This window comes from Poecilia latipinna, unplaced genomic scaffold (genome assembly GCF_001443285.1).
Source record: "Poecilia latipinna isolate Pla-1442-1.1 unplaced genomic scaffold, P_latipinna-1.0 Scaffold5316, whole genome shotgun sequence".
NCBI classification, from domain to species: domain Eukaryota; kingdom Metazoa; phylum Chordata; class Actinopteri; order Cyprinodontiformes; family Poeciliidae; genus Poecilia; species Poecilia latipinna.
The window spans coordinates 1-12370 of record NW_015117932.1 but is presented as its reverse complement, the minus strand read 5'-3'; the positions used below and the strand labels follow the sequence as shown (position 1 = coordinate 12370).

The window sequence follows — 12370 nt, the reverse complement described above, 5'->3', positions numbered from 1 at the left end:
CTGTAAAAATCTTTTTAACCAAGGGTTTAATTTTTTCAAGCTTATTTTTTTTTTTTTTTTTTTTTTTTTTCTAAGTTTAGCTTCACTGGATTTCAATCTTTTAGCATCACAGTTATTATCACACATTACTCTCATTTTCTTCAGTTAATGGTGATGAATGTCACTAAACTGGAACCCAACTGGCCTTGGGTTTCACATTAGCAGAAGGTTAATGGATACATCACAGTTCTGAAATGTGGAACCAAAAATCTTGGTTCCGAATTTTTTTTTTGTTTGTTTGTTTGTTTTATTTTAGGTCTTTTCCTTAATATGAAACAAATTCCAAACAATGGCCTGTGACTTGACCCTTTTCACAGATCAAACCCAAAGTGTGATGCCTATCATATCAAACTAGCAGGCGGTGAGCTGATTCCAGAGAAGCTGTCCACATAAGCACTACGGCTTCAGCCTCCAGGTCTTGAAAATTCTGGGAACAACTAGTACAGACCGAGAGCAAAGTGTTCTCCTTGACCTATAATAGGACGATGAGTTATGTAGATAAGACGCACCGAGGCCATTCGGGGCTTTTACGCCATGCTTTTGTCTCATTCTGTAGCCCATAAATTGTCTTTTTCAGATGGTTTTATGTTCTATTCCTGTGTTTTGTGAAGTTGTAAAGTATGAGTTACTATTTCATTATGTTTCAGGGAATATTTGCTTTATCAAATGTTTTCTTCTGTGAGAATCTTACTTCAAAACACAGGAAACATTGTGTGTCCTCATGTTCCTTCTCTTTTTTAACCTGGAGGGATTCTCACAAAAGATGCAAAAGGTTTTTCTTGGTTAATTAAGATAAAGTTATTTTACCTAATTGTATTATCTAGTTATTGACAAAGTTGAATATAATTTATAAGGTTATCAAGTTATCTTTCTTATTGCAATGCATTTCATTTAAGCAATTGCAATCTAAAAACAAAAGTCATGAATGCAATTCACTGAAACTTGCAGAAATTCTTTGCTTTGTGTTTTATCTGTCCAATATGTTTGTTTTGGCTCTCCATACTCTGCCCTTGTAAAAAAAAAAGAAGAAGATGATGCTTCACAGCTCAGGAAAAAGATTAAAATCAATTCACACTTTCATGACAGGCCAATTCTAAAAACACTCACAAGATCTAGTCCTATATACCCTATATACGGTTTCCGTTTTGTTTGCAGATAATATTTCGGATTTGCTCCTCAGACATTCAGACCTCATTGCCAAGATCAATTCAAGGTGGCAGAAATGTCTTCAAAACGAGTGGCAGGCTTGGTATTTAGCCTTACACATTAACATAACAATTTTAGACAAGAATTCTGACATTATTTTAAAATGTGTGCTTTAATATTTTAAAGGTAATCTCAGATCTAGTGTAATATTGAAACCTAATGTGTCGTTTAACAGGGATGTTATCATACACAGAATCAGGTCGTTAACACAGTAAAAAGTTTTCGGAGTGTTTGACTTGGCCACATCGAGCCAATCGACCAAAGATTTGCGATGCTCCAAATGGTGCTGGGTATCATCTCTGTAGCCCTACAGTATTTGTACAGGCCAAAGTTAAATATTTGAGGAGCACATGTTGGGATGAAGGGTGACACGGGATTTCATCATAAAGCCGGGAAGGATGAGTCAGCGGGGGGTCATTTTAACAGTAGTGTCAACATCATGAGATCCCTACTCTGTCCACTTGGCAAACAGTGCATCGCAGACTTTCTGCTTTCTGGAAGGGGCCGGTGCTTTCTCAGAACACCTTTTCAGTCGAGTCAACACATTTTTGACATTTGCTCTCTTTGATTTTGCACAGTGGGTCCAAAGAAACTGGAGGGCTAGAAATGAAGCAGGTGTAACTTCTGCACTGCCAGGACGTTTTCTTTGTGTCAATATGGAAAGAGCAACGGTGCTGTATTCTCAATTTGTATTAAGCAGTCAGAAAATTGATCTCTGGTTTATATCACCATTTTCTTCTGATTCTAAGACTGAGCATTTCTTTCCCCACTAACCCCCCAGCTACAAAATGTCTGATGAAAGTTTCCAAGGTCCCGTTTACTTGGCTGACTTGGTGAGAGCTGCATCAAGCTGACCGTCAGCTGACTGTTGCGGGGGTTTTTGTTTACCCAGCCCTCCTGTCTGTGAACATCCAACACAACTCAAACACGGTCACCTGGCAAGTCCACCTGCCGTCCTGTTAGCAAGTTCAAATTCAGCAAGAATTCCTGCTTACGCTAAACTGAACCAAGACATTTAAAGTAAAAGACAGTTTTCATGTTCTCTCCCTTCATCCATGCATTTCTGGGTCCTCGGGTTTTCTCCAAAAGTCCAAAAATGTGCATGTTTGGTTAATTAATCCCTGAAAAATGTCCCAAAGTGCGAGTACGCAAGTTTCTTTGTCCTGCTTGTCACTGTGCTGCCCTGAAATGAATCTGTTGGCTGCTGGAGATACTCTGCAAGCTGCATGCTGCAAGGATAGAGCAGGGATAGAAAGATGTTCAGAAGCACTTCAGTTTGCTCCACCTGCACCACTCATTTTTACTCTCTTAATCCCTGACATTTTAACTTTCTGTCCAGTTTGCTTTAGGTTCTTCCTCCAATTTCCAGCTTTCCATCTCAATCACATAAACTCACCGTAGTGCAAGCCTCTATCGCTACATCCTACGTGTTTGTCTTCTAGGGGTTCCGATGCAACTATCTATTTCCAAAGCAGACACCTGCTCTACTCCTCCTTCTGACACAGGACTATTTACCAGAAGGAGCAAAGGGAAAGGGGTTGTGGTCAGAGAAAAGCAAGATGTTGGGTGACAGATCAACAGGGGAAAATGAAAGAGTTGTTGATGCAGACTGCTTTATTTTAACAGGAGAAAAAATGAGCATTTCTAATGTTTTTTGGTGGTCTGACTGGATCCCAGTCACCATCTCTGACATACACCAAAAAGGTTAGGGAGGATAAATGATGTTTTAGTTGGCCTGGTTACATCCCACAACTGGCGCAGAAGGACCAGTAAAGACGTCTTTAATGCCACATCATCGGTGTCGACAACCTTCTCCATGACGTCCCTTTCTACGCAGAATTTAAGACGGGAGATTGTCCCTCATTTCAAACTGATCTGCCTGTAAAAGGACATTAATAAGTTACAAAGAAGTTGCTACTTTGTTTAAAATGAAGGCTCTGAATAACATTGGTGACTTGCCATTTGGTTTTCACCTGCTTCTAAGGTACTCTGCTTAGAGTACCATGTATTCTGCTCTCAAGCAGAAAATCCAAAAGGTGAATATCAAGCTATCAGTTCCTGACTTTAAGTCCTGCCATACGCTGTTGGTAGTTTTCAGAGTGGCTTGTACCAACTACAACTCCCACTGGAAATAGCACAGGGACATTGCAGAGCAAAAATGAAACTAAGCCACGCAGCTCTGTTCTACCTGACTGGGAAAAAATGCATGGACCCATGCTCTGCATTGCAGCCAACAACAAAACATTTTCATTTTCAAGCAGCCGTTGCAGCGTCTTGAATGAAGTGGGGGGAGCTCCATTTGGGTTGCCAGGTGAGGTGCTGGGCTTGGCTTGGGATTGCCAGGTAACAAAATTGTGATGCAACAATTTAGAGATTTTTGAGACAGGTCTCAAAAATCTGTGCAGAACTTATTCCCCAAAAAACGTAAGGATGTTCTTTTTGTTTTGTTTTTTTCTGCTAACTGATGAAAAAAACAACAACATCCCATTATATTGAGATAACTAATGAAAATGATTTTTAATAAGATTCAAAACAATTGTCAGAAACGTGCTTCCATAATATTGCTATGTATACTACATACTATGTATATTGCTATGCTATGCAAAATATTACTTTCAGTTAAAAATTAGATCCTTTAGTGGTTTATTTTTTTTAAGCAGCATCTTTTGCCCCTGTCTGAAACAACAAACATTAGCTTCTCACCCCTGTCAGATGAGTATGAGGAAACACTGCCATCTAGTGGATAAAACATACAATGGCTAGTTTTTGACCACACTAACAAAAGTATGGATTTCCTAACTGTTGGCTTAGAAAGAAATAAGGGGGCCTGTAATAGGGCCTCTGTTACGTAACTCCAGAACAAAAATGGCATAATTTTGGTTGATACTCAAAAACACTAGCATGATTTTCCAAAGCTAATGTGCTCGTGTGAGCTAATGTTAAGTTTTTGAGGTTTTTTTTCTCGACATCTCAATCCTCAGGAGGCTTCAACACGTGTCTGGAATTTCCTTTGACAGCCCCACTGAGCAAGCTCCTTGGACACCGAAAAACAAAAACGGCAGACTTTGTCGAAAAGTCCCTGCGTCTGTTCTTATGTGAGGCTGAGCTCACGTGAGGTGGAATCTGAATGGAGGCCATGCACATGTTAAATGTCGATTTGTTGAGGCGTGGGGGAGGCTCTGACTGGGAAAACAGATTACCATAGATGTCGACTTACAGGGCTTCGCAGAAGTTTTTTTCACTCGTGGTGTTTCACATTTTTTTCACCTTTTGACCACATACTTCAAGGTCAAGGAAACTATTAAGAAAGGAAAAGCAAAGACACCCACTGTATCTGTGGAAGAACGGCAAAGATCAGCAGTACATGGGTGTGTAACGTATGCAAAATTTCAAGGTGTGACATTTCCTATATTTTAATTTTCTCCTCATGTCATGCACACAGGTTCATCTCCTGTATTCTAGTTTGAATCAAAATAATTCCCGTCTTCACAGACTGAAAAGAGTGCGTGGGGGAACAGTGGATTGCACTCTTGTCAGGAGATCCTGGGTTAAAATCCTAGCCTGGGCATAAAATTTACATGTTCATGCCTGTGCATGAATTAAATCCCTCTGGAGGTTAATCGGTCTCTCTAAATCACCATGAACCTCGTCCAGTGGCCACTGAAAACAGGCACCAGGCCACCTGTAACCGATGCTCTATACACAGCTAAGTGACCAATCATTTTAGACAGTTATGTGTGGGTCAATCATAATAAAAAAAACATGTAATGATTGAAGGGAATATTTTGAAATCACTGTAATAATTTAAAATGCATATATTTTTAGATGCTCCTTTCAGTGGCAAATGAATGCAAGGTAAAACTTTGAAGTTGTTTGGAAGTTTATTTGTCAGACACGTATATTTGACTAACACCCTGCATATGAAGACTGAAAAACCAACAAAGCTTTCAGAAAGCATGAAGCCATCTGTTTGTACAATTGAAATACAGCGGAGGAAACAACGATAAGTCTTTGCGAAATAAAGTGCAAAAACTAGACTATGGGCTTTCAGAACAGTTTCTTTTTAAAATTCCAACCATGCAAAATCCAGTATCAATCAAACAAGCCCATCTTTGAGTACACATATGTATATGTTTGAAATAGCAGTATTGAAATAAAACATCAGATTGATCATCTTTGAGTTTTCACATTTGAGGGAAAAAAAATTAACACTTAAACATAGAGTTGCTGTTTTTCGTAAAACGTTTTTCATTCCTGTCTAGTCAATATCAACTTGTATTTGATCATCATTGTATTTAATATTACATATATACACTGTTCTACTTTAAGGGTTGCCAGGCATAAATGTAGCATTCATATGCAGCCATGGTGACGTCAAAGACATTTCAGAGGAAGACCTGTAGAACCTATGAAACCAAGAAGTGATGATCCTTCCATGTAACGAAATGCTGGCCTACTTAATATAATATTTTTAGCTTTAACGGTAAATGTTCTGTTACATGTGACTGAAACTAGCAAAGATCAGAGCACAAGTACATACCTTAAATCAGCAGTGAATAAGGATGGATATAAGTGCTTTGTGCGCAACAGGCAACAGAGAAAACAGTGCTGAATAGTTGAGCTACGTGTAGCAGATCTGTGTAATATGACCAATAATGGTTTAAATCAGTTTAATCCAACTTTCAACTAAAGAGACTGAGCCTCTTCTTCATGTAGAGAAAGGCGAGATACGTAGCTCCCCCAAGGACCCCGACCAGCAGAGTCGTGCCGACTATAACAGGAGCGTTCTTTCTGGCGACTCGGAACGCCACAGGAAGGACAGCAGAGATCAAGATGTTGTTGACGTGGCCCAGCACCCTCCGGAAGGCCGGCCGCTCCACAACACGCTCGTAGTACGTTTCCACGTTGACCCGGCTGCCGTTGCCCCAGTAGCGTCGGGAGAGACCGAGGAACTTCAAGCGGTGCAAGGTGACCGCCAGCGAGACGTCGGCAATGCTGAAGAAATCTCCGCACAGCCACGACGGTTTGCCTTCCTCTGGGAAGACGGGAGATGAAAGACGCGTTTAAAGAGAAATAAATAAAATAAATAATAAAATAGAAAATGTTGATGCTAAATGTTGCTTACAGCGGTTGTTTTCTGACATACCAGGTGTTTCCTCCGCTCTCCTCTGCAATTCTGTCTCCACCTGGTCCATCACACTTTCCAGTTCATCCAGGAGCTTCTTGAGATACTTCATGTTGTCATGGTCAAACAACTTGGACTACAGGGATTAGAGCAAACTTAGAATCCAGAAAAAAAAACTACCTGAGCAACTACTTTTTAGACTCCTGTCCTTCCAACTCAGACAAGGAAGTAGACCAAAAGATACTTACTTATACTTATCTAGCAACCCTGAACAGGAGTATCTCGTTTATATACTTTGGATCAACATTATTAGATTCTTTTTCTTCTTTTGTTCTTTCCTTCAGTTTGTTATTTTGTTTGTATTTCTTTTTTAACTCATGTAAAGCACTTTGAATTGCCTTGTTGCTGAAAATGTGCTATTTAAGTAAAATTACCTTCCCTTATTTTCCCTTACCTTAGAGACACATTTGATTAGAGATGATTATGGAAACCATGTACCTTTATTCTACATTGCACATCAACACACTGAAAGAAATTAAGGCTGGAAATGATCAGTCTGACTGGCAAACTCTCCAGTAATGCCCTCATATTGAGATTTTTTTAGTTTGTATTATTATTATTATTATTATTATTATTATTATTGTTATTATTATTATTAAGGCCAACTAAAGAAGAAATAGTTTCCAAACATTAATGTAAGCTGAGAATGATTTTTTTTAGACTTATTCACATCTGGCATATCAAAATCAATTACTAAATGTTCTGAATCTACACTCAATTGAAACTTGAGTGTAGATCAGAATAAATCTCTCCAGCTAATCATAGAAGCACAATTTTTTTTTTTTGTTACGTCCCAGTTCAGACACAGTCGAAAAGAAGTAGGATAGGAAAAGTGATTAGTCAAGAGGTCTGGTTCTAAATTCCATATTGTGCACATTTGGCAGTTTGCTAATATTGTTACCCCGACTTACTTTCAAACGCCTCTGTTTTGCTATGTAAGCATCTTTAAGCTCTGGGTTCTGCTCAGCCAGTTTCGCCAGCTCCGTCTGCGTGTTTCCAATCTGTGCTGCCAACAACAAACAGGCACGGGCATCATGAGGCGCACTTTAGATTTCAGTGTGAAATCAGTCATTTTTATGGAAAGATTATGCTGATGGAAGGTTCTGGTGTATACTCACAATGAGTCTTTAATGGTGCCTTTGAAATGTTCCTTTTTAGAGGTAATTAACAAAATACTAGCAAATATTGACCAATCTGACTGCAGTAAAAAATTAGCATGTCAAAGGAGGAGGCAAAGTTAAGCTTTCTGATTAAAGAACATTGTGCTGACTTGTCAGTGATAGCAGTGGAAGCAACATGTTTCAGGTTTGTTTTGCTGCCATTGGCACAGATAGCATTGCACAAGGTTGAACATTTTATTTTGGTGAATGGAATAACCAATGGCATCTATAGGGTCTAAATCTTAAACTGCTCTGCAATATCAGGTTGCCTTACTTCGTATCGATGCAGCAGCATATGCAGGGATGTGGGAGTCGGCAGTGATCTCAGGATGAAGGATACAGCCGTGCGTGTATGCGTCCATGGGCAGCGAGTCTAGCAGCTCCCTGTAGTGCTGCACTCTGAGATAGTACCTGCTGCTCTCCTCAGGAACCAGCCTGGGAGTTCCCTCTGAAGACACACAGGCCAAGGAAACAGTAAAAATATGGACATCAAAACAAACTTTAAGAAAAGCTGACATGTTAACACAACAGATATTCAGTCATGAACAAAAAAAACAAAAAAAAACTCTTGTGATTGTTAAATTACTGACGGGAAACTAATAAGTACATCATACGAATACAAAGCTGTCGATTGTGGTCCAAATAATCCATATTTATTCAGCTTTACTAATCTGAATTTAAACATCTGACATGTTCTTATACAGGCTTTTAGAAGACGTGTGCAAAAAAGGCAGTTTAAAAATGCAGTGATGAAATGCTGACCATTGATGATATTTTGAAAAGATTCAATGATTGAATATTTTCAAGTTTCAACTTAAGTAAACTCATACTTGCCTGATTTGTTTTTCATTTCATTTGCAGTGCAGAATCTTAAGAGCACGTGGATGAATGCAAACCAAGACAAACGTTAAAAGCAAATAAAAATAAACACACATGCAGTTTTGAACAAAACTGAACAGAAAAGAGAAAAGAAGACAAATGAACTAAAAGAAGGCAAATATTCTAACATCAGATGCCTTGCTGCTCTCTTTTTCAAACTTACCAGAAATCCATTCTGAAACTACTAAGTTAGTAAACCTAGCCATAATTTAACCATATTAATGAGGCCTAATGTTAAAAAGTTTAAGTGTACTGTAGTCTTACCATAGCTAAAGTTATCCTCCAGATAATCCATGATCTGTGTTGGATCACAGATGACTTTATCGTCGTGGACCAGAACCGGCACCTCACCCGCGGGGTTCAGACGCATAAACCACGGTTCATTGTGTTCACTGAGAGGAAGGCTCACATCATACTCCTCACAGCGCAAACCTTTCTCTGCTATGGCCAGACGCACCTAAATGACAAATGTAACGGTCAGTAGAGATCTTCTCTTTCCACACCCCTGAAATAATTTAATCAAATATGCAACGGTTTAAATGAATAAATGTCGCGAAAAATGTAACTTTGTCCTTTTAATAATATGCCAAAAAATCATTTAGAGCCACATTGTTCCAGTTTCATTGCTGAAACTGTCAATAAATCTGTATCAGGGAGCTGTCCACTGACATTTGGTGCTGAAACTTGATGACACCGACTCACCTTCTGAGAATTGAAGGACTGGGTCCAGTGATACAGCGTCAGTTTTGAGTCATTGTTACACAACACTGTGCCGCCCTGTCGTTGCGTCTCCTCTTCTGAGCTGGCCTGTATAAGAGCTGCTTTCTCATCTTGGGTTTCAGAGCCGTTTTCCGACGCCATTTTATCTGTTAGCCTTACGAGGGAACAAGAGGATGGGAAGGCGCCACGTCAAGGTTCACATTGTTGCACCCCCTGCTGGCCAGGGGTGGAACTTGGAATAAAAAAAAAAAAAAAAAAAACACTTTGCTTTACTTTAATTTTATTCCAGTAAGTAAGCATCAGGTCAAGTCATTGAGCTCCAGGGTACTCTTTAACCCTTTTTCTATTTATTAGTGAACAGTATATCACCATATCAGCCATATCACGAATTTTAACAGTATCTGATTCATTATTGTTCTTCGATCTTGTCCACCAGTGATTATGTGTAGACAGCCAATGAACAGCCAAAAAAGTCTCCACACAAAGCTTGCTTTTATTAACTGATCTTTTATAAACAGTTTTTCTTTATTTTATTTTTTTTTTCTGTAACTGACATACAACAAAAGGGAAAAATGCATCACAAACTAATACACACATCTTAATGCTACCTTCAAAAGGTTTCTGTAATGGAAATATAACAGAAAGAAAAATAAACACTTACAAAGTCTAAAGTTTTCCGAGGCACAAAGCATTTAAAATACATTCAATGTTCATGAGATGTTTACTTTCTTCTGCCTAAATTCTTGTTGACTAGGTTACCGGAGAAAAATACATCAGAGATAGTTTGCTCCCCACAGCGCTCCCTCGGTCATGTTTCTGCGTAAACAACATGACAAAGATCATTTTCAACAAGTGTCACACTCCAATCAAATTGAATCCACAACATGTATTTTATGGAGGATTTATGTCACAAACTGTGCAGAAGAACACGATGTGTTTATTATTTTTAAAACAATAAAAATCTGAACAGTGCGATCTGTATTTTGTATTTCTTCCCAAATATATATTTTTAAAAAAATAGTTTTTAATAATTTATATGCAATAACAATCATTGTACAGCAGAGGGTGCCCTATTCTTGTTCTTCTATATGACAACCATCTCTTGGGCTTTATCAAGCCTACAAAATACTAAATAATTAAGTTGATGGAACCAGCTAATTAAAGTTGTGAGTATGATTTCCTTTGATTTTACTTTTGAGTCCCGTTGAGATTTTAAAAAATTGAAAAAAACCCCCAAGCCTTTTTTTTTTTTTTTTTTTTTTAAGAATGCGCTCTGCTTAGTGCTGTCATCATAATTATACACTCCTACTGTTTATTTTTAGTCCAAAAAAATAAAGCTATAATCTAACCATTGATAATTGCGGTAAACGTGTTTGTTGGGCGTACAGCTACTGTCGACATTTACACCTGTGGCCTGCAAGGCGCGTCTTTCAAATGTGACACAAATATAGAGGTGCCTTATTTTGGTAGGGCTGAGGCGTCAAGGCTCTTCAGCGAGGGGTGGTAGCGCGACAGGCAGAGATGAGAGTGGGAGGTCCTCTGTGGCGTGACGTCGCGATTGGCCCGGTGCCTTTTTCTTCAGCAGGGTCTCCATGCCTCTCTCTCTCCCTCTGTGATCAGTGGGTGAGAGGGGGGAGACGAGCAACACACAGCGGAGAATCCGGGTGTGCGCCTCCGGTAAATGACGCCCACCATTCATACCTTTACTCTTACCATTACGCATGCCATTTGTATTACATATCGGTGTCTGGGTTTCCTCATCCTCTCTGATTTCTCGCTCCTCTCTAGTCATCATCATTATCATCATCCTGCTTGCCATCGTCCTTTCCATCACAGCGCCAGTTCTGGAACAGCCCACTTCGGTCCTGGAGACGCCCGAGTCTGCAGCAGCAGCAGCAGCAGCAGCAGCGCGATCTGCGTTTTTTCCCCCCCCAGCCTTTTATCTGAATGACGGGCGGAAGGTTTGATTTCGACGACGGTGGCACTTACTGCGGGGGGTGGGAGGATGGCAAAGCCCATGGGCACGGCATCTGCACCGGACCCAAGGGCCAGGGCGAATACGCCGGGTCCTGGTCGCACGGCTTCGAGATCGTAGGGGTGTACACCTGGCCAAGCGGGAATACCTACAAGGGCTACTGGTCCCAGGGGAAGCGGCACGGGCTCGGCGTGGAGAATAAAGGCAGGTGGATCTATCGAGGAGAGTGGAGTCACGGCTTTAAGGGTCGCTACGGGGTCCGGCAAAGCCACAACACACCTGCCAGATACGAGGGGACCTGGAGCAACGGGCTGCAGGATGGATATGGGGTCGAAACGTACGGCGATGGCGGTAAGAGCCCACAATCGTCCTTGTGGCTTTAACACATCATGTGTTATGCAGCTTGTGTGTAGGTTGCTCAGACTCAAACCAAGGGAAGATGTAATAGACTACATGTTTGTGTAAATCTTCACCGGATGTGAGCTGAGATTGCGCTCCTATGCCTCCAAAACTGTTTTTAAACTCATGTCTTTTGCGGCCTCCTTTAAAAAAAAATAATAATAAATTAGAAGTGCATCTCATTTGGCAACTACCGGTTGCTCCTCGCAGGCAGTGGGAGGAGTGAGACTCCTCTTCAGTGGCACCATGCCTGATGAAGAGGGAGATTGGACATCAAAGCAAATCATCCCACTTAAAGCATAGTCTGAATATAAATGGTCTCCCTGTTATGCTCTTATTGAATATTCTATGTGGAACCATATCCCCAGCCAGCATGTACTTGTGGGGCCCCATATTGACTTTGCTTAGGCTGAACTGGTACAATTTCCAGGGGCTCAGAATGGGTTTCTCCTGTATGAGACAGCTTTTTGAGCCTTTTGTAGATCTCTAAAATATACTTAGAAAATCAGCTGATTTAGCCAATGTATGTATGTAATCTCCTTGGGTGCCACTTTTTACCTGTACAGTTGACCTATATGAAAACTGTTTAAGAAATCAACTGTAGGTCATAAATTATCCACAGTTAATTCTTCTTGAGGCCCATTCATAAGCCAATTTCCTTCCAGTATAGGCCCCATATGGGAATGTTGGTTGGGTATTTGGGAGCATCCTTATCTTATGGGGTCTGTTTGGGCCTGTTTCCAACCAAATTCACAGTAATTATTACAGATTTGAGAGCTGAGGAACCCCCCCCCCCCCAAAAAAAAA

General features: G+C 40.2%; 2 protein-coding genes across 2 annotated transcripts; one reads left to right on the top strand and one right to left on the bottom strand.

Annotated features, from left to right (window-relative positions):
• Positions 1-5113: 5113 nt before the first annotated feature.
• On the bottom strand, positions 5114-9956 carry LOC106943456 (ganglioside-induced differentiation-associated protein 1-like). The gene is made up of 7 exons (XM_015026767.1): positions 9851-9956; positions 9172-9421; positions 8734-8926; positions 7865-8038; positions 7342-7436; positions 6392-6506; positions 5114-6280 (listed from the first exon to the last, which is right to left on the bottom strand). The coding sequence occupies exons 2-7, from the start codon at positions 9328-9330 to the stop codon at positions 5928-5930; spliced, it is 1089 nt and encodes a 362-aa protein (XP_014882253.1). The 5' UTR covers positions 9331-9421; positions 9851-9956; the 3' UTR covers positions 5114-5927.
• A 630-nt stretch (positions 9957-10586) lies between these two features.
• On the top strand, positions 10587-11562 carry LOC106943457 (junctophilin-1-like). The gene is made up of 2 exons (XM_015026768.1): positions 10587-10866; positions 10978-11562. The coding sequence occupies exon 2, from the start codon at positions 11137-11139 to the stop codon at positions 11545-11547; it is 411 nt and encodes a 136-aa protein (XP_014882254.1). The 5' UTR covers positions 10587-10866; positions 10978-11136; the 3' UTR covers positions 11548-11562.
• Positions 11563-12370: the final 808 nt, after the last annotated feature.